Genomic DNA, 18,571 nt, shown 5'->3' with positions numbered 1-18,571 from the left:
AAGAAGGACTGACCTAAATACTATGCTGTAGTTAATAAGCTTGTTTCCCATGGGGGTGCAGGTGAACACTTCTGGTACCACTGTCCATGCATACTAGAACTGAGTAATTAAGTGAATGGATGGCAGATTGTGGGAGCCAGGTTTCTCACTGTTGACCTGGGAGGTTACACATAAGCGAGAGGAAGAGGCTGGAGTGATCCCTGCGGTAATGGAGTAGAGTTGGAGATATCACTGTGAACTCGTGTTTAGCTCAATATAGATATAGATAGTTGCATGTAGAAATAATTATAGATATGAATGTTTCCAGGGCTTAGCAAACACAGGTATATTTCCTTACTTCTCAGCTGAGAGGGTTTAGAAGCAGTGAGCACAACCCAGGGCCTGGATCTTGGTTTCTAATACCATTCTCCAATAAAGCAACCAGGGTTTCTTGGAGAAATGGCTAGGACTGGGGCAGGAAGTGTACAAAATGAGCCTGGAGCATCATGTAGTGTCCAAGAACAAGGAAATGCTCAAACAGCAGCACCAACAACCCACAATTGTGGGTGTCATGTCAAAGGTCCAAGGAGCCATCTGAAAAACTAATGGTCAAAGCTGAGTGACAAAATGAAGAAAATAGTTTTGCATGATAACCCAAAGTATAAAATAAATATCCATGAGTCCATACTGATATAAGTAAATGATTGAATAAATAAACAGATGGAGGAGAATGGACCAATCCGTGGTGTAAAAGAAGTCCAGGGTATATAGATACTCTGTCATCAAGGAAGTGGAGCATAACTCCTCGCTCCTTAAGTATGGACTACACATAGTGACTTCCTTCCAAAGAGGGAAAAATGAGTGACTTTACATTGGAGAAGCCTGACAGACAGTTGTCAGGAGAAACCTGTTGTCAGTTGTCCAGTTGTCAGGAGAAACCTGACAAACCTCAGCAAGGAAATCAAAGTTAACATCAAAAGGGATGAGTCATGTTGGTAGTATGTACCTTTGATATGATGTGATGAAAATGGCATCTTGGTGATCTTCCTCCCCAAACCCATAACCCCAGTCTAACCAAGAGACAAACAGATAAATCCCAATTGAGGGACATTGAACAAGATAACTGACGAGTGTTCCTCAAAACTCTCACGGTTAGCATAAACAAAGAAAGTCTTAACCTGTCGTGGTCAGGAGAAGCCTAAGAAGACATGATGATTAAAAGTAATGTAGTATCTGAGAACAGAAGAAGGACATTAGGAAAAATCTAAGGAAATCTGAATAAAATCTAGACTTTGCGTAATAATGTATCACTATTGGTTTACCAATTGTGACAAATATACTAATGTAGATGTACGTAATAGGGAAAACTGGGTGTGGGGTCTATGGGAACTCTGTATTATCTTTGCACTCTTAAAAAGAAACCTGAAATAAAGTTTATTAAGAAAATAAACTTCAAATTTGGGAATAAATCACCATCTTTCTACCCTGAAATCCCTGTTTCATAGGGGATGTCCTCCTGTTTTTACCAAACGGCAGTGTTCTCTGGAGAAGAACTAAAAATATGTTTGAAGCTATACAAGAGTATTTCTTTCAATAATTGTCAATAATTTTTGCTTTCCCATTATTATTCTAGTTCTGAAATAAAATGTCTGGAAATACAAAAATTACATTTTCCTACCTTGGTATAGCCGTTGTGGGGTCGTGGCAACCCTTGAACCTAAGTGCTCTTTCTTGCCTCCATCATTCAGATGCTGGATTTTAGGTGACAGTGAAAAATGACTGATGAAACAGACAGATACATAACAATCTGATACAACATGCTTCTTGGAAAACTTGTTTACTTTTGTGTAGTGTGTGTGCCCTTTAAAAAATATTTTGATAAAAACAGAGACAAGGTCAAAAATGTGTAAGAGTGTTCTTGCTAAGCTAGAAAGGAGGGAGACAATATATTTTTGATTCTAATCCTCAACATACTTAAGAAAAAACCCTTTTAAACATGGAAATCTTTATTCAAAGTTTATGTACTTTCTACATTTTCTTGCATTTTTTCCATTCCAGTGAATAAAATGTTATTTAAAACCAAAGCGTTCTCTCTGGTAATCCGTTCCCCTTTCCCTTTGGATCATTAAAATAGTTGTGGAACCAGCCAAGTGGGCCAGAAGATCTGGACTTAAGCTGATGATATCACTGAGCATGAGTTGAATGGAGGGGAAATTTGGTTAAATATAGGAAATTTATTTTAAAAACTATAATTATTTGAATCATTGTTAAAGATAAGGAAACTGGGAAAATATGTTATAATTTAAAGTCATATTAAAATTTTAAATTTCCTAAATCTCTATGATGTTTCTTTGTTTTAGACAAGCCCAGGATGAAGTTGGCAAAATACTAAGGAGAACGATTTTTTACTGTTATGTTTATTCCTCAACTATTGGACCAAAGATGATGTAGACTTCGGGGTCCTTTTAGCTTGACATCCAAACCAGAACCAGATGTTATGTTTTTCCCCCACTGTAAAATAGTTTCATTGTTTTATATCTCACTTAAAGGGAAATTTTAAGATTAAAGGAATGAGTAGAAGATCCTTCAGAAGAGATTTTAGGTCTAAGGGGAACATTTCTACAATTAATACCCTTTTTGTCTTTACTTGCTTCAAGAAACCAATACAAAATTCCTGAGAACTGAAGTGGAAATAATACATTAATTCTATAATATCACTGTATAACTGCAAAGGAAGAACTGATAATCATAAACTTGAAAATGTTTGGTAGGGTTCTTTTTCAGCCTGTTTTCCCTTTGCTGCTCATTCTAGATCTACCAGAAATGCTAGTCGAGTCATGGGAGAAAAGACAGTGATGGACTGTCTTAATTTAAACAAGTAATCAAAATGACAAACCAAAGAAAATAAATGAGTAACCAGACATCAACAGGAAATAACAAATCACAACGACCGATAGCCAAGAGCACAGTCTGTTGAAAAGAACCTAGAAAGTAAGAGCCGAGAGACCTGAGGGCTCGTCAGAGCAGTGCGGCCAACCAGCTGTGTGACTTCAGAGAAGTCATTTTACATCTCTGGAGCTTAATTTTCTTTTGTGTGAAACAGGAAGATTCCATATGGGGATCTCCAAATGTTTTCCACGTATAAAATCCTATATTCAAAAGGAACTTCCAGATGAGAAATTCCGTATTTGCCTTTATAAGCAGCTTGCCTATTTTGTACCCAGAACACATCTGGTGAAAACTGGTGAATTTCTGGCTCAAACTCACTTTCCTTCAGTCCAGTCCGTTTTGACTGTACACAAAATTTGTCCGAGTCAAAGCAGCATTCTCCGTGGATCTGCATATGTTCTGTATGCTTCATGAATCTTGGTTTGGGTAATTGTTCCATGAAATAGAAAATAAGGAAGGAGTGTGTGTGTGTGTGTAGGGGGGAGAGAGTGAGTCGTAATTGACACTTGCTGTTTAGTAATCTGGCTCTTGGTTTTTGTGGCGCAAGAAAGCAAGAGGGTTGCTCACCTGCGGTGGGGGCTGTAACTTGGGTTTAATGAGAACCTGGAGTTGTAAAAAAGATCAGGTGTAGGAAGGAGAACAGATGGAGAGGAATTGAAGGAGGCCTGAAGACTTTGTAACCCTGGGAATCTTATGAAAGAATGTGACCCACTAAACCGTCACATCTGTGGTTCCCTGGCCTCCAGTGACCAGATCAGGGCCTCATTGTGGAAAAACACCCTATCAAGCCACACTCATAACAACCGTGGGCTCATCACCTCCTACCCTCTGCTCCTGAAGCAGCCTTCACCGCAGTCACTGAACAGTGACAACCAAATCTCTGAAAATGGGTGATTTTTTGGAAAGTAGTAGAACTTGAAACATTTTTTAAACTAAAAATAACCTCCTTTTCACCCCGACTACAAAAAGACAAGTGCATTTAGTAGTCAACTGAAGAGAAAGAAAATATATGGTTTGGATCAATCCCACAAGTTTTCCTTTATAGATGGCTCCTCCTTAAGAACACAGCAAGCACGTTGGTATTTGTTGACCTCTTACCTTGAAAGGCATAGGTTTAGTCCATTTGGGCTGCTGTAACAAAATACCACAGACAGAATGGCTTATAATCAGCAGAAATTTATTTCTCACAGTTCTAGAGCCTGGAAGTTCAAGATCAGGGTGCCAACATGGTTGGATTCTGGTGAACGTCCTCTTCTGGTTTGCAGACTGCCCGCTTCTGGCTGTGTGCTCACATCATGGGAGGGGCTGGGGAACTCTCTCCGTCCTCTTTTGTAAGGGCGTTAATCTCATTCATGAGAGCCCTGCCCTCATGACCTAAGCACCTCCCAAAGGCCCCACCTCATACCATCACATTGGACATTAGGTTTTCAACTTAAGAATTTTGGGGGGACACATTTTGGACCATAGCAGCATGGTTAATGTGTCTCATCCTGCTTTGATCACTCCACGAACACGCAAATATGTAAAGAAGCTGAAGTATTTGTTATTCTGATGGGTTCTTCCTTAATTTAGAAGTCCTTTAATGGTCTCAAGCCTTGGGCCTGCCTCTCACTCCCTGTCTTACTCTGTTTTCTTTCTGATTTTCAGAGTCCTCCTCCTGTTCCCACAACTCTGTGCGCTTAACTGAGCTCCCCAAGGAGTCTCCCATGTGGGTGTATATCCCAGGGTGTGTGGAATTAGCCCTGGTATGAGAGCTGTTCTTTGTTTGCTGGAAGGAATTATTCAGAGTAGAAATAATGAAGTTATAAGTGTCAGAGAATTTCAGGCTGGTGCCTGCACATCTGTCCCATGAGCATCTAGCAACATGGCCAAGGTGCAAGGCTATGCTCGTCAAGTAAACACAGCTGCATTTATTTCACTGAGTACACCTCCAGATAGCTGCAGAGCATGTTTGTAAATACACATAGATGTTTCTCCCCTCCTGGGGCACGGTGGGCAGGAAATCAGCCCTCCACATAGTTCTCATTTGAATGTGTGCATGATGGGAGCCATCTTTACTCTTGAGTCACCATGTAGAGGGGGTATGATTTTCATGACTCTGTGAAGACCCCACCTTCACCTATTCTCCACTTGCTGTCAGATGCCCAAAGTTCTACCACTAGAGCTTTATCCATAGGTAAAAGCTTTCACCCCTTTTAAAATATAGTTATGTAACTCTAAATTGTTTTAGATATTTGCTCTATGATGTGCATATGGATATCAGCTTGTAAAAGCTCAAAAGGCCATTGGTTATAAAGTCATTGGCACTTGGTTTGGGGGTGTTGGGATGGGAGGAGTGAAGCTGCAACTGAGAAAGAGGAAAAGGCCAAGAAAGGAATAGGCTGGGAGCACAAAGAAAATCTGTAATTTTCCAGAAATTTTGCCTAGGATCTTCCTCTTCCGTGATTGTTTTCCTATTTATGAAAACATTCCAGTAAGAAAGCAACTGAATCTTATATCAGACATGGGTATATTTATGGGTGTGGCTTTTAAATAGATGACTTGATCTATACTTTCAGAGGTATAGTGCTGAGACAAGTGGAAAGCTAGAAAGAAAACACATAGACTTTAGCAGAAACGATGCCCCAGCCACGTGAAGAGGAAGGTAGGAAAAGAGAATTGTGAGGACAGTGGGGAGGTCAGAGGTGAGAGCTTTCTGGGGACCTGGTCAGGTAACTAATTCCCATGGTGGGAGGGTTCAGGTGTCCAGGCATAGTATGGCAGGAAGAGCCTTCAAGAGGATGGCAGAGGGATCAGGACAAAACCCTAGAATAAAATATCTAGAACTAGGCCATTGAGAGGGGAAATAATAGAGAATTGGGGAGGAAAGGATGGTGATAACATGCTTTTTAAAAATCCACTCATTGGGAGGATTCCCCGCAACTCCCCAATCTGTGTGTGGCACCCAGACTCAGATCTGCCTGCAACATCAATACTTACTACTTCATAAAATCATGAGTCTTAAATTTTCTGAGATCAGTCTGATTTCGGACACTCAGTCCCGTTGTTGGACACTATACTGTCTGGGGTTAGAAAATCATAATCTCTTGTGTCCGTACAAGTGTCCTCTGCCATTTGGTGTGTAAAGCCCTTTATCCACAAATTAAACAGGTAGGAACTCTCCTTCTACTTTGTCCCTTCTTATGAACTTGCCTGTCATCCTGAGTTTCCTTTCTTGTTTAATAGCTTCATAATTCAAGTCTTAGCACTTGAGCCAGAAACCTGTGAAAATTCTGTTAGTTAACTATTGTTGTATAACAAATTACCCAAAAACTGAACAGCTTAAAAGAAAAATATTGTTTCACACAGTGTCTGAGGGTCAGGAATCCAGGATCAGCTTAACTGGGTGGTTCTGGTTCAGGATGTCCCACAAGGTTGCAGTCAGCTGTCTGCTGGGGCCACAGGCATCTCAAGGCTTGACTGGAGCTAGAAGGTCATCTTCCAAACCCACTTGCATGGTCCTCACTCACTGTGGACCAGCGGTTTCCATTTTACCATGTGGGCCCCTCCATAGGCTGCCCAAGTGTCCTCATGATATGGCAGCTGCATTCTCCCCAGAGCACGTGATGAGAGAGAAAGAGAAAAGTCTCTAAAATGAAAGCCACGGACTTTTAAATAATCTAATCTCAGAAGTGACATCACTTCTGCCATATCCTAGTCACACAGACCAACCCTGGTACAATTTGGGAGGGGACTGCACAAGGGTGTGAACACCAGGGGCAGAGGTCATTGGGGGCCAATTTGGAAGCTGGCTGCCTCAGAGAGGCCTTCCTTTCCTTCTCCCTGTCCTTCAGCAAGTCACTAAGTCTTTCAGATTCTTCCTCTGCAGAATTTCTCAGATGTGACTTCATCTTAAATCTGATTGTTTCTTCACGGAAGAGGTGTGAAGGCTGATGGAGGAAGCAGTGGGGACCATATACCTAAGGGCGCAGGCAGAATGCATTATAATATGCTAGCATGGCCTCCAACCAAACCTTGTAGGGAGAAGGAGAGCAAACCTCTTGGCAAGTCCATCTTTTGGAGAGGATTTATTTCCTGGGCAGGGAAGGGAAGACTAACACCAGAGTCACTCTAGGGAAATGAGGTGTTGAGCACAAAAGAAAAGCACAGATACTTTCAGACTTGGCCTAAGCACCCTAGGACTTAAGACCATAATATGCATAATATGGGGTCAGGTCCCCTTTGTGTGAGATAGAGAAAGTCTTAGGAGATCTCTAGGTGAGGGCCGCTGCTTCCCTGTAAGCATCACATAGGCTTACCTCCACAAGTCTACTTAGATTGGAAGTGGCTTTCTAGAGCTCTTGAACTGAGAAAAATTGTGCCGTCCATTCTGCTTCGGGGAGAAAGCAAGCCTTGATTCTCAATGTCTGCCATTGTCAAAGGAAGCATATACCTGCCATTGGCCGGGGGGAATATACTCTGTTTCTACTGACGATACTCACTTTTCCTTCTTGGGATGCTTCTCTAGATGGGCTTTTTGGGAAAAAACAAAAGACTTAATAGGTAAAATTTTCAGAACTAGGCGCACCTTGGCACCACCTACTGGGAGGAGGCAGCTCTAACAGGCTTCCTCCTTAGATTCTTAAACAGCCTGAGGCTGGGCAGTTAACTAAGGTTAAGTCAATTGACCAAGGACACAAGGGGACCAAGATGGGAGCTCAGCACTCATTGAAATTGATGAGAGATTTTGGGCCTTCCCTGAAAATTTCCCTTTGTTCTTGGATCTATAAACTTGGGGTACAGAATATGGACTAGAACAGACAACAGAAGTCACCTATCTGCCCCCATCCTGTTTTACATGTGACTCAGAGAGGTCAAGGGGCTTCACCACAGTCATTTAATAAGTTGGTAACCCAGCCAGGACTAAAGTCTTCTGAATTTTGACCTCTTTCCCTGCCCCATGTTGAACCTGTGAGTTATCATGGCATGTATACTTCTAGGATAGGTAGATTGCAACTGCCTGTTTGCTCTAAGGTCCATTTTCTGCACTTACTATAATCCCTGAATGATAAGGAACCTCATTTCCCAGACTCCCTTGTCTTCTGCTTCCTGCTAGGTTTGGCTGATAGGGGGCACTGGTGGAAAGTTTGAGAGTAGGAGTTGGCGAGAAACAAGGTATTTCTTCTCCCCTCTCTGCTTTTTGGCCTCTCCAGCAATGACTGAGTCTCGTCTGGTCCCAGCATCCAGTGGACAGTCCCCACTGTGACTCTGGCCTCTGCCGGATGCCGCCTGCCACTGTAATTCTGTAACACCCAATGATACCAGCTCCTCCAACCCAAGGAGTCGCAGCTACTTACCGCTGTGGCTAATCTCTGGGTTGCCTCACCGTCCCCTGTCCAGCTTCTCAGCTCTTCTGTCACTTGTATAACCAGTTCCCTGTATTAAATTACCTCTGTTGGTTGAGATCTAGACCGGTTTCTCTTTTCCTTACTGGATCCTGGCTGAAGAAGTAGGTCCATCGTTCTGTGTGTTCTTGCACATTGTAGGAACACAGTGAACATTAAGTTATAATGATATTAACAAAAAAGGAAAACTGGTTTATCCGAGAGAGGTAGTGCTATGCGCTATTCGTTTACTCCATAAATAAAGCTGATTAAAGCGACATCATGTTTGTCGTAACTCCTGAAAAGCAAAAAGTAGAAACATTTTCCTAAGGGTCAGTCTTGTGCTCTTTACTCTGTGGGTCGGAAGAATGGATTCCTTTGATTCTGCAGGTCCTTTCCATCTCTGTCAACTGTGACTTAATCATCGAAGGGAACATTCTTGGTGTAGGTGGGTTTGTAATTTTTAATTGTAGCAGAACGAGCCCTAACGTCATGCCATTGGCTTCCTACACTCACTTTGGTAACGACTCTACACTTGGCCTTCCCATTATAAGCCTGGTGCTTGTGACCTCCAGTCCTGTTTATATGCCAACCCCTGTTTTGGCCTCCACACAAGGATTCCCACAAGGGTTCCATTTGAGATGGCGGTTTCCAAGATCGGGGGTATCTGCCTGCCAGCACTGGATTTGAGACCACCAGCTTGTTTTTCCAAGTATTAATATCTCAATAATCTCCAAACATATTTTCTTTTCCAGAATATTTTCCAAAAGGTTGGTGAGAATGTCTCTCAAACTTTTTCCTTTGAAGGCATAAGGGCCTTAGGGGAGGAGCAAGGGTAATATAAATTTTAAGTTGGCAGACGAATATTTAAAACTTTATCCAAAAAATATTTTTCCCCTTAAAAAAAAGCAACTCTTTACATATTTAAGTAACTCATTCGGGAGAAATTGCCACTCAACTATTCACATAGCTAGCCCTTGGCAGTTTCAGTTCAAAATGCTTTGAAACCAGTCGAGTACAAAGCCTCGAAATGTTTTTCTCTTTGAAAGCTCAACTTAGCTTTCACTGCCATGGTGGTGAGAAAAGTGACAACTCATTTTAAAGATTCTCCCCATTTGTTTCTTTGTCTTTATTCTGCAGGCCATGTGTTTATACTATGGGATCTCCCATAAACAACAGGGCCCTTTTTCCATGCCAGGAGCCACCCGTTGCCATGTCAACATGGCAGGCTACAGTTCGAGCAGCTGCATCTTTTGTTGTTTTAATGAGTGGGGAAAATTCTGCCAAGCCAACACAGCTTCGTGAAGGTACTGTACATTGTTATGTGCTTTTTATGTATTGTACATAGGCTAGACCCAGGAACCCAATACGCAGTGTTTTTCTCAACTTTAAAAAGCTCCTTTATTAGTTGGGTTGGAATGAACATGCTATAAAACATCCTGCCAGAGAACACAGCAGGGGGTGGGGAGGGACACTGGGGAGCCTGGGCGTGGGATGTGGGGCTCTTCACACCAGAGTTATTGATTCCTAGGTTATTTCAGCAGTTGCTTTCACCTAGTGGTTTGTGGCCATAAGTGGGTGGTCTTGGTTGAACTTCCTGGGCAGGCAAGTGTCATGGAAACACTGTTACAGTTGAGTTGTCTGTGGTTCGGTCATGGTGCTGACAAGGTTCATCACTATAGTGAGCACTAGTGCTCCTGGTGACCAGTCCACAGTTACCAGGAGTTGTCTTGGTAAAGCATCTGTTCTACACACTGTTTGCCCATGAAGTTCTGAACCAAAAGTGGGTAAGAAAGAAGTCAAGTGCTAATGTATTTGTCTGTGAATTACTTGCTTATTGCAGTAATTAACTCTTTCAGTTGAGAACCTGAGCATGTTGATGCCAGGTAAAATTTTTGTAATTGTAATATTCTTTATTTAAAATATGACGTCTCCTTCCACATATTTATTCTAGAAACTTTGAAATTTACAGAAATGTAAAAGTAATACAATTAAATAATTTTAGAGAAAATGGTTGCTATCATTTTGTTGCATTTCCCTCCAGTATGTAAAGTCTATATGTATAGTATATATTATCATTTTAAAATTGTCATCATAGCATAAAGTTTTATAGTACCCTTTTTTCACTTATAATGTAACTTGAATAGTTTTCAGGTCATTAAGTATTTTTCAAAAATAATGATTTTAATGTCTGCATAATATTTTGTTATATGAATATGGCAGATTTTATTTCATATTTCCATATTATTAGACATTTTTATTGTTTCCAGGGTTTTTTTCCTATTATAAATAAAGTTGCACTAAATTCCTGAGGAGGTATTTTGTATAAAATTAGAATTATTGAGTCAAAAGTTTTGAACATGTTTAAGGCTGTTGGTACCTATTTCAAGTTGTTTTCTAGAAAGGTTGCACCAGTTTACACACCCGTCCGTAGTTATGAGGGTCTCTGTTTCCCTGGAGCTCATCCCTCTGCCAGGCAATAGAAGGTCCTTCTTTAATTTGGATTACTTTGATGACCAATGAGGTCACATGTCCTTATATGTTTCTTAGCCATTTTCATTTCCTATCTGTTCATTTCCTTTGCCCATTTTTATACTGAGGCCTTAGAGAGGTTTTCAAAAATTTGTTTTGTCTTTTAATTTGATTGGCTCTTTCAAAAGTAAAGATATTGGAGCTTCCAGGTTGGTGAACACGTGGAGACGCAGGGAGAATGGTGTGCCTGGAAAGGGCATGGGAGCTCTGTACCCCTTCCCACGTACCTTGCCCTGTGCATCTCTTCCCGCTGGCTGTTCCTAAGTTGCCTGTCCACTCTTCATCAAACCTAGCAGAAAAGTACAGAGGTCTAATTGTTTCTTCAGGTCTTCATTTCCTTATGGAGGCTCCTATGTCACATAGGACTTACATTAGATAAATCTCTAAGCTGTTCTATTTAAAAGAATAAAATAAACTCTATTAATCTCATCGTATTTGTGAAAAGTATTTTTCCCAGTTTTTAGTGTGCCCTTAAATTTTTATATAATGTTTCTGATCTACAGGAGATTTTAATTTTTATGAGTCAAATCTATAGGTTTTTCTTGGAGTCTCTCTTTCTTTGCTTTGAGACTCGCCTGTTTTCTTCTAATATTTTTATGTAATTTAAAATTTTTAGTTTAATTGTGTAATTTAACTCTTTAATCTATTTGTAGTTTATTCTGGTCAGGGTTGTGAAATGAGGACTAAACGTTATTATGTTTTTTCAAATAGGAAATCAGTTACTCCAGGATCATTTAGTAAATCTTTTCTGATTTGTGATATCTCCTTTATCATACACTAGATGTATACATGTACTAGAGTCTTCAGTGAGTGTTTACTTGATTCTCAAAGTCAAAACAAAACAAACATAATACATTTTAAAATTTTATTTTTAAAAATAGATCACATTGACATGGTTTAGTTACAGATGAGCAAAGAACAAAAAATTTTCAATAAAGTCTCCTTTTTACTCCTAATTCCTAGCTACCTAGTAACCCTCCCTGAAGGCAACCAAGATAACCAATTTCCTTTGTATAGTATATTTTTTCCTCTTCTGTTGTACAGATCATAGCATGCTATACACATTTTTGTATTGTGCTTCTCCTTTAGAATAAATTTATCTTATAGATAACTTCATATCTGAACACAGAGCTTCCTCATTATTTTTATGACTACGGAGTATTCCATAAATGAGTGTTTCACAATTTAGTTGACTAATAGTTCTTGACTTCACTCTTTATCAGATAAGGAATTTAATGGACATTTACTTCTGTCATCTTCCTTCACCCACATTCCCCAGTTTTAATTAATCTAATTTGGATGTTTGGGACTCATATTATCCCTATATTTTATTTTTACATTATATCTTCTCTTCTAGGAATTACAATTATTGTTTTATATTTTCATCCAGTTTCAAATCATATTTGCAGTAAGCATTTAGACTTTCTTTATTCTTGAACTCTTTAAGTTGAAGCCTCCCTCAGTCAGCTGGAAAGTGGCTTCATATATATTTTTTTCTAGAAGGGTAGATAGATATGTAGTTTATTTTCTGAGCCCTCCCATATTTAGGTTGGCTTTTTGTTGTATTTACTTATGAACAGTTCTTGGCTAGTTACAAAATTCTTAGGACTTCTTTTTCCTCTTAAATGACTATCTGGTAAATGTTTTCATTAGCATCTGTTAGTATTTCTGAGGATAAATCTGATCTCAATTTCTTTTTTTATTCTTTGAAAGTAGTCTGATTTTCCTGCCTAGAGAGAGTTTTGTAGAATTTTTTTTTTTAATTTATGTAATTCAGAACTTTCTAGAATGAAGCTAGTTGTGGGTACCTTATTTTTAATCAACTTTATGAAAGTATAATTTACATATAAGAAAATGCATACAGTTTGTCTTGTTCAGTGAGGTTTGACAAATGCATACACCTATGTAATTAATCAGCACCCCTATGAAGATGTGTAGGACATTTCCATTTCCCTAGAAATTCCCTTGTGCCTTTGCCATCCCTCCTTAACTTTTTCCTCCCTGACCCCATTCCAGTCAGCCCCTGATCTGATTTCCATATCTATAGATTAGTTTTACCTCTCCTAAATATTCATATAAATGGAGTCAGTCCCTCTATACTCGTTTTGTGTCTGGCTTCTTTTGCTCAGTGTGTTTGTGAGATGCATCCATATTGTTGTAGGTGTAAGCGGTTTATTCTTTTTTAAAAAAATCATGAATAGTAGTCCATTATACGAATAAACTACAGTTTGTTTATCCTCTCACCTGTTGATGGATATTTGAATTGTTTTTGGCCATTATGGGAAATATACTGTGAACATTCAAATATAAGTCTTTTGGTGGACATGGGTTTTCCAAAGTATTTGAAGTCATTTTATATTCATTTGATATTGCACCAGCAATGTATGAGAGTCGAGTTGTGAGCATCCTCGTAAACACTTAGTGTTGTCCTTTTAATTGTAGTCCTCCAAATGGGTGTGAAATACTATCTTGTCGTGGTTTTAATTTGCATTTCTCTGATGACTAATGATGGTGAACAACTTTTCATGCAGTTATTGTACATTCTTATATCTTCCTTTGAAAAACATCTCTTCAAATTATTTGCCTGTTTATTTAATGTGGGCTTTTTGGTTGTTCTATTATTAGATTGTAAGTACATTATACACTCTAGATACAAGCCTTTGTCAGATATATGTATTGCAAATGTATTCTCCCAGTCTGTATGGCTTGCCTTTTCATTTTTTATTTACACTCTGTACTACCGATATTTCATAGAGACATTTTGTTCTTTAGTAATTCCCTTACAGACTTAAATTATTGTAACAGTTTCCTTGCAATCCTTTATTATCTTTTTTATCTGTTATTTTGTTGTCTTTTTATCTCACTCTGTTACACTGTTTCAGCCTCTCTTCTCATGGCTTTTTACTATTTTTTGAGAGAAGTTATATCTTCTTGTATCATAATGGGAATGCCAATTTCCTAAACTGGTTTTGGTTTCTGTAGTAAGTTGATTTCCAGGGCTTGTTCTTCCTCTGAGTCCTTGGGATGATGTTTTATTTTACCTTTATTCTGCAGTATTTTTTCCCATGGTGCTTATGGCTTTCCTCTCGGGTATGTACCCACAGACAGGATAAAGTTTATGGGTTTCCCTTCACCTTCTCGGTTCAACAGATGAGAGGATACTGATGCACACAGCTCCTTTATCCAAGCTGTAGTGTCTTGTTGGCAGTTGTCTAGTGAAGTTCTGCTGAACTCACGTAGGATCTTTTTCTACCCTCTCTGCTTGGTTCCCTGACATGCTGAATTGATTAAGTACATGAAACACTGCAGCCTCAAGCAGGCACTGATAACCTGGACTCCTCTAGCTTCCATTTCTGCCTATGATGGCTTACTTGTGATAACCACACCTCCCAAGATGCAGTGTGGCTCTCCCTACCCCCACCTCACAAAGCCTACCTACTTTCATTTCATGGTTTAGCCCTGCAATTCAGATGTAAAGGCTTGTGTTTGGCAGTGTTTCTCAAACTTGAGTATTATTTTTCTTTTTAGAGGGAAAAAAACCAAAACTCCCGATTCACCGGGGTTGACTTAAATTATTTGTATTAGAATGATATTTTAAAAACTATAAACATAAGATTAGATATAAACTCTTTGTGCTTATAAATCTTAGACGTCTGTAAAGCCAAAGTAAAGGTGTAAATTAAATACAGACCAAACTATTAAATCAATAAAATTCAAACAAACGACTTGAATTTAATGTTAAGATTAATGTTTTGCTGAAATGAAATTGCCCCTCACGATCTGAATGTTGTGCTGACAGCTCCATAAGGTTCTTTTAGGACTGTCGTGCCTGTGCTACCCTGAGCCACACGATGATCTTGTTCTCTGCCACTTTTCTTTTATATGCTGTGAAGCTTTTGCTTACATAGAGTGCTGTGATGTCATTGAGCTTTTCCTCACCGAAAGCATCATCCTTATGTTCGGTCCCCATTCTCTCTCAAGGAGTGCTGCAGGTCCCTGTGCGGTCATGCCAGTTAATGCAGGTGTGAACTCTGAAACGGTTTGGCAGACTCAGTTATATCTGGATGATCCAGCCCACTGGCCCGATCCAGCCCACTGCCTATTTTTGTAAATAAAGTTTTATTGGAACATGACCATTGTCTCTGGCTGCTTTGGTGCCACAGTGGCAGAGTTGAACAGTTGCAACAAAGACTGTATGGCCCACAAAGCCTAAAGTATTTACTAACTAGCCCTTTACCGAAAAAAGTGTTCTGACCCCTTCAATATCTGTCTCTCATTGCCTGACTGTCTAGCTATTTGAAGATTATTATCAAAAATTAAAACAAGAAATGACTTGAAAATTTTCATGAAAAATTTTCATACCTCCAGGAATATATCTGTGGACCTTTGTTTTCAGAATGACCAGTTCAGGGCAGAGTTTAATAAAGTCAATGCTAATTGGGATTTGCTTACGTCCATACCACTTATACCTTATATGATATCACAGAGCAGACTTGACCAATTCAAACTGAGAGAGGATTGAGCTAGACAAGGAGAAAGAACTCTATGCCTAATACTGCGGTTCCTCCTGCAGCCCAGAGCTGGGGTTTATCAGAGGACAACCAGGAAAGAGCGCTAACAAAGCTCTTTGCCAGACGCAGAATCACTGTTCTGAGGACGAATAATGTCTCCAAATGTCTCTGCACTCATCAGAGGAAAAGGAGATGTGGATACAAGATGCTGCTGCTTCCTGTCCGAGTCCTGTTTTCTAGGTTGCTAGATTGGTCTCCTAGGACCTGTGCTCTGTGGTACACATCCCCTTTAAAATGATGAGCTATGCTTGCAAACACGAGCAGCAGAAGCCGGCCCGCAGTCACAGTTTCTGTCACAGTGACACATCGACCTGATGAGCACCTTTGCCAGGCACCAGCTGATTTCCCGAAAGAGGCACAGCACCTGGGAGCAGCATAATGTAATGAGGCAGATGACAGCGACAGGAGTGACAGCAGCCCTGGGGCAGGCAGCGAAAATCAGAAGACGGGCCTCCGAGTCCTTGCTACCCGAGGGAAATCATGTCTCCTAGCTATTTTTAAAAAGAAAGGCTAATGGTTTAGACTGTAGAATGATGGCCATCGAAAGAATTTTGTAGGCTGATAAGTCACTGTCCTTTTTTCAAGGAGGCTAAGTCAAGGTCATAGATCGAGATTGACTTGTTTGGCTCCTTTATTATTTAGCTTCCTCAGCACAGTGTTACTTGGGCAGACAGAAATGTTGGCCTGCGTGTTGTTGTCGGCCTGCATTCCCTGCCAAAGTGTAGCTAAGCTATTAAGCACAGAGACGCGATGCCCAGTACAGTGCTTTGTATGTAATAGGTGCTCAGTACTTATTTGTGGAATAAATGTGTTCCATGTCATGAGACAGAAGTAATGTCTTCATGGAAGAAGTATTTAAAACCACTACTGGTAGTGACAGTGGTGACAAAAGTGATTTCAGGGTTGTTTCTTCAGTTATACTTCTGATTAGAGTTTATGCTTTTTCTCCAGGCTCAATAGATTTTAAAGGAAAAAAATTGATGTCATACATTCTTATTTTCCCCTGTTTGGTAATTTTTTTTGCTTAGTTTTGTTTTATTTGTGCAGAGTCTAATTTAGTCTATTCCTGCTTCCTAGAAAAATAAAATATTTCACTTGCATTTTTCATGGGAAGCCTCAAGTAAATCAACAAGACTGACTCATTTAAGCTCCTTCTAAAGGTAGGAGAAAAAAACCTATGAACAAGTGAAAGGTGTTAAAAACTATATGTGCCCTCGCATAGGATCTGGTTTCATCTTTCTCTGCAGAAGTAAGAGACTGTAGACGTTACTTCATCCTGGGCAAAATGCTACTCTCTGGCCTGCCCAATGGACTAGCTCTGATATTCCCTCTCTTGACTTTGTGTGGGAAATTCCAGGGAAAAGCCAAGATTTCAGGGTCCAGACCCTCCTGTGTGCAATTGAAAGCCAACTTTTTTTTCCCTCTTGATGGCTTAAAATGAGCGATACTATTTAGACTGCTCCCACAGTATGCAACCAGGAATTACGTCTAAGGAAATGGTAAATTAAAAGACATTTAGGAATGGTTGTGATTAAGTGTTTTCACCACAAAGAGAGAATGAAAATAGCCCCTTGTTTCTAGAGCTGAGGAAACTTTATTCTGGGCTAGTCCGCATACCTGTGTTTCAAGGGGTAGGAGTACAGAGTGAGTGCATTCGTATTTTCTCTCTAGAAAGCTCCTGGTGACTGAGGACTGTGTTCTGCTCTGTTACAGCCCTCATGAGGTCTCACATAATGCCTTGCGCTTTCTAACTCTTTGTCAGTTCCTTCTTTTGTTTTCGGTTTGCTTTTGACTCGTTCTTGCTTGCCCTCCTAGTGCTGTGCTCGCCCGACTTGGCGTATGGGAAGTCATCACGATTTCCTTTGGATAATGTTGATTCCAGCAGGCCTGTGTATACCAATTCTTGTTGCTCTGGGCTTTTGTCTTAGACGTGACAGTCATGACTTTTCTCAAGTGAGTGAAGTTCTGAAGTGTACCTGTGACCATCTGGAGCAGTGTGATTTGGTGTCCAGTTTGCTGATCCATTCTGTACTTGAGTTTATGGGGAGCTAGGTTATCTGTGTCGTAGGTCAGAACGGCAGTTGAGACGTGGAATAACAAGCCTGGTGCAATGTATGCCTTTAGGTATTTATTAGCCACAAGGGACAGACCTCAAAACCGATGGAGGCGCTTGTGTCCTCAGTTCAGTAGGTGGCGCTCTTTTACCTGGTTCACAGGAATGATCTGGAAGGTCATTCTCTCCTGGGTCTCCTGTGCGTTAGGCAGTACCATGTTGCGGGGAGGGAAACCTGAAGCCTTGCCGGGTGGCATCAGTGCTTGAGAAGTTGTGGCATGACCTGGCGCATGCCCTGGTAGGCAGTGCCAGTGCATACCGGCCCAGGGCATTCTTACTGTCTCCTTTGTTCTGGTGCCAGTTCCCGCCCTTGAGCAACAGTGGAGAAGAACTAATGAAAGACAGTCACGCCATGGGTATTCAAGAGGGTGGCACTAGCTCATAAAACCAGAATGTGTAGACTCGGCATCTAAAAAGTAGTGAAAGAAAAAGAGCTGGGGTTTGCTGAAAGACCTGCAGAAGGGAGCCAAGAGAGGAAGAGCGGCCAAAACTGGGAGCTTTCCCTACTTTTTATGTATCTATTGTATTTATTATAATAAATATATGAAATATATTTTTAATGTCTACATTATATATAGTGTCTGCATACACTTATAAATACATGTATTCCTTTATATACATCTTCCTATACATATTATCAAGCATGTTTACTTTGTGATACAAAGATGTTTCAAAATAATGAAATAGCTTGACCTATGTAATAGTTTGGGTGGGAAGTTCTGAAATTAAGAATAGTGGCGAGAGGGGCCAGCCCCATGGCTGAGTGGTTAGGTTTGTGTGCTCCGCTTCGGCAGCCCAGGGTTCGGATCCTGGGGGCGGACATGGCACCGCTCATTAGGCCATGTTGAGGTGGTATCCCAAATACCACAACTAGAAGGACCTACAGCTAAAATATACAACTATGTACTGGGGGGATTTGGGGAGAAAAAGTTAGGAAAAAAAAATAATAGTGGCTAGAGAAAGAAACAGTCTTGAGGTAGGAAAGAAGCAGGGGCTACATAAGATTTGAGTAAAGAAATATGATAAAAGCATGTATCAATTGGATGTTTTCCAGTGTTTCATGC

At 40.3% G+C, this 18,571-nt stretch overlaps 1 protein-coding gene across 35 annotated transcripts in view; it reads left to right on the top strand.

The window, feature by feature from the left end:
- AOPEP (aminopeptidase O (putative)) overlaps positions 1–18,571 on the top strand; it is a 374,345-nt gene that overhangs the window by 42,015 nt on the left and 313,759 nt on the right. For 33 of the 35 annotated variants that reach the window (XR_011497286.1, XR_011497284.1, XR_011497285.1 and 30 more), the window contains exon 3: positions 9,432–9,598. The exons of the other annotated variants lie outside the window; for them this stretch is intronic. Coding sequence is in view for 28 of the 33 variants with exons in the window: in XM_070495582.1 (XP_070351683.1) it covers positions 9,432–9,598 (167 nt within the window). In the remaining 5 variants the exon portion in view is untranslated. The remainder of the gene's footprint in view (positions 1–9,431; positions 9,599–18,571) is intronic. 35 annotated transcript variants of the gene reach the window in all.

Source organism: Equus asinus, chromosome 23 (assembly GCF_041296235.1).
Source record: "Equus asinus isolate D_3611 breed Donkey chromosome 23, EquAss-T2T_v2, whole genome shotgun sequence".
NCBI classification, from domain to species: domain Eukaryota; kingdom Metazoa; phylum Chordata; class Mammalia; order Perissodactyla; family Equidae; genus Equus; species Equus asinus.
This window is presented reverse-complemented; position numbering and strand designations above follow the sequence as displayed.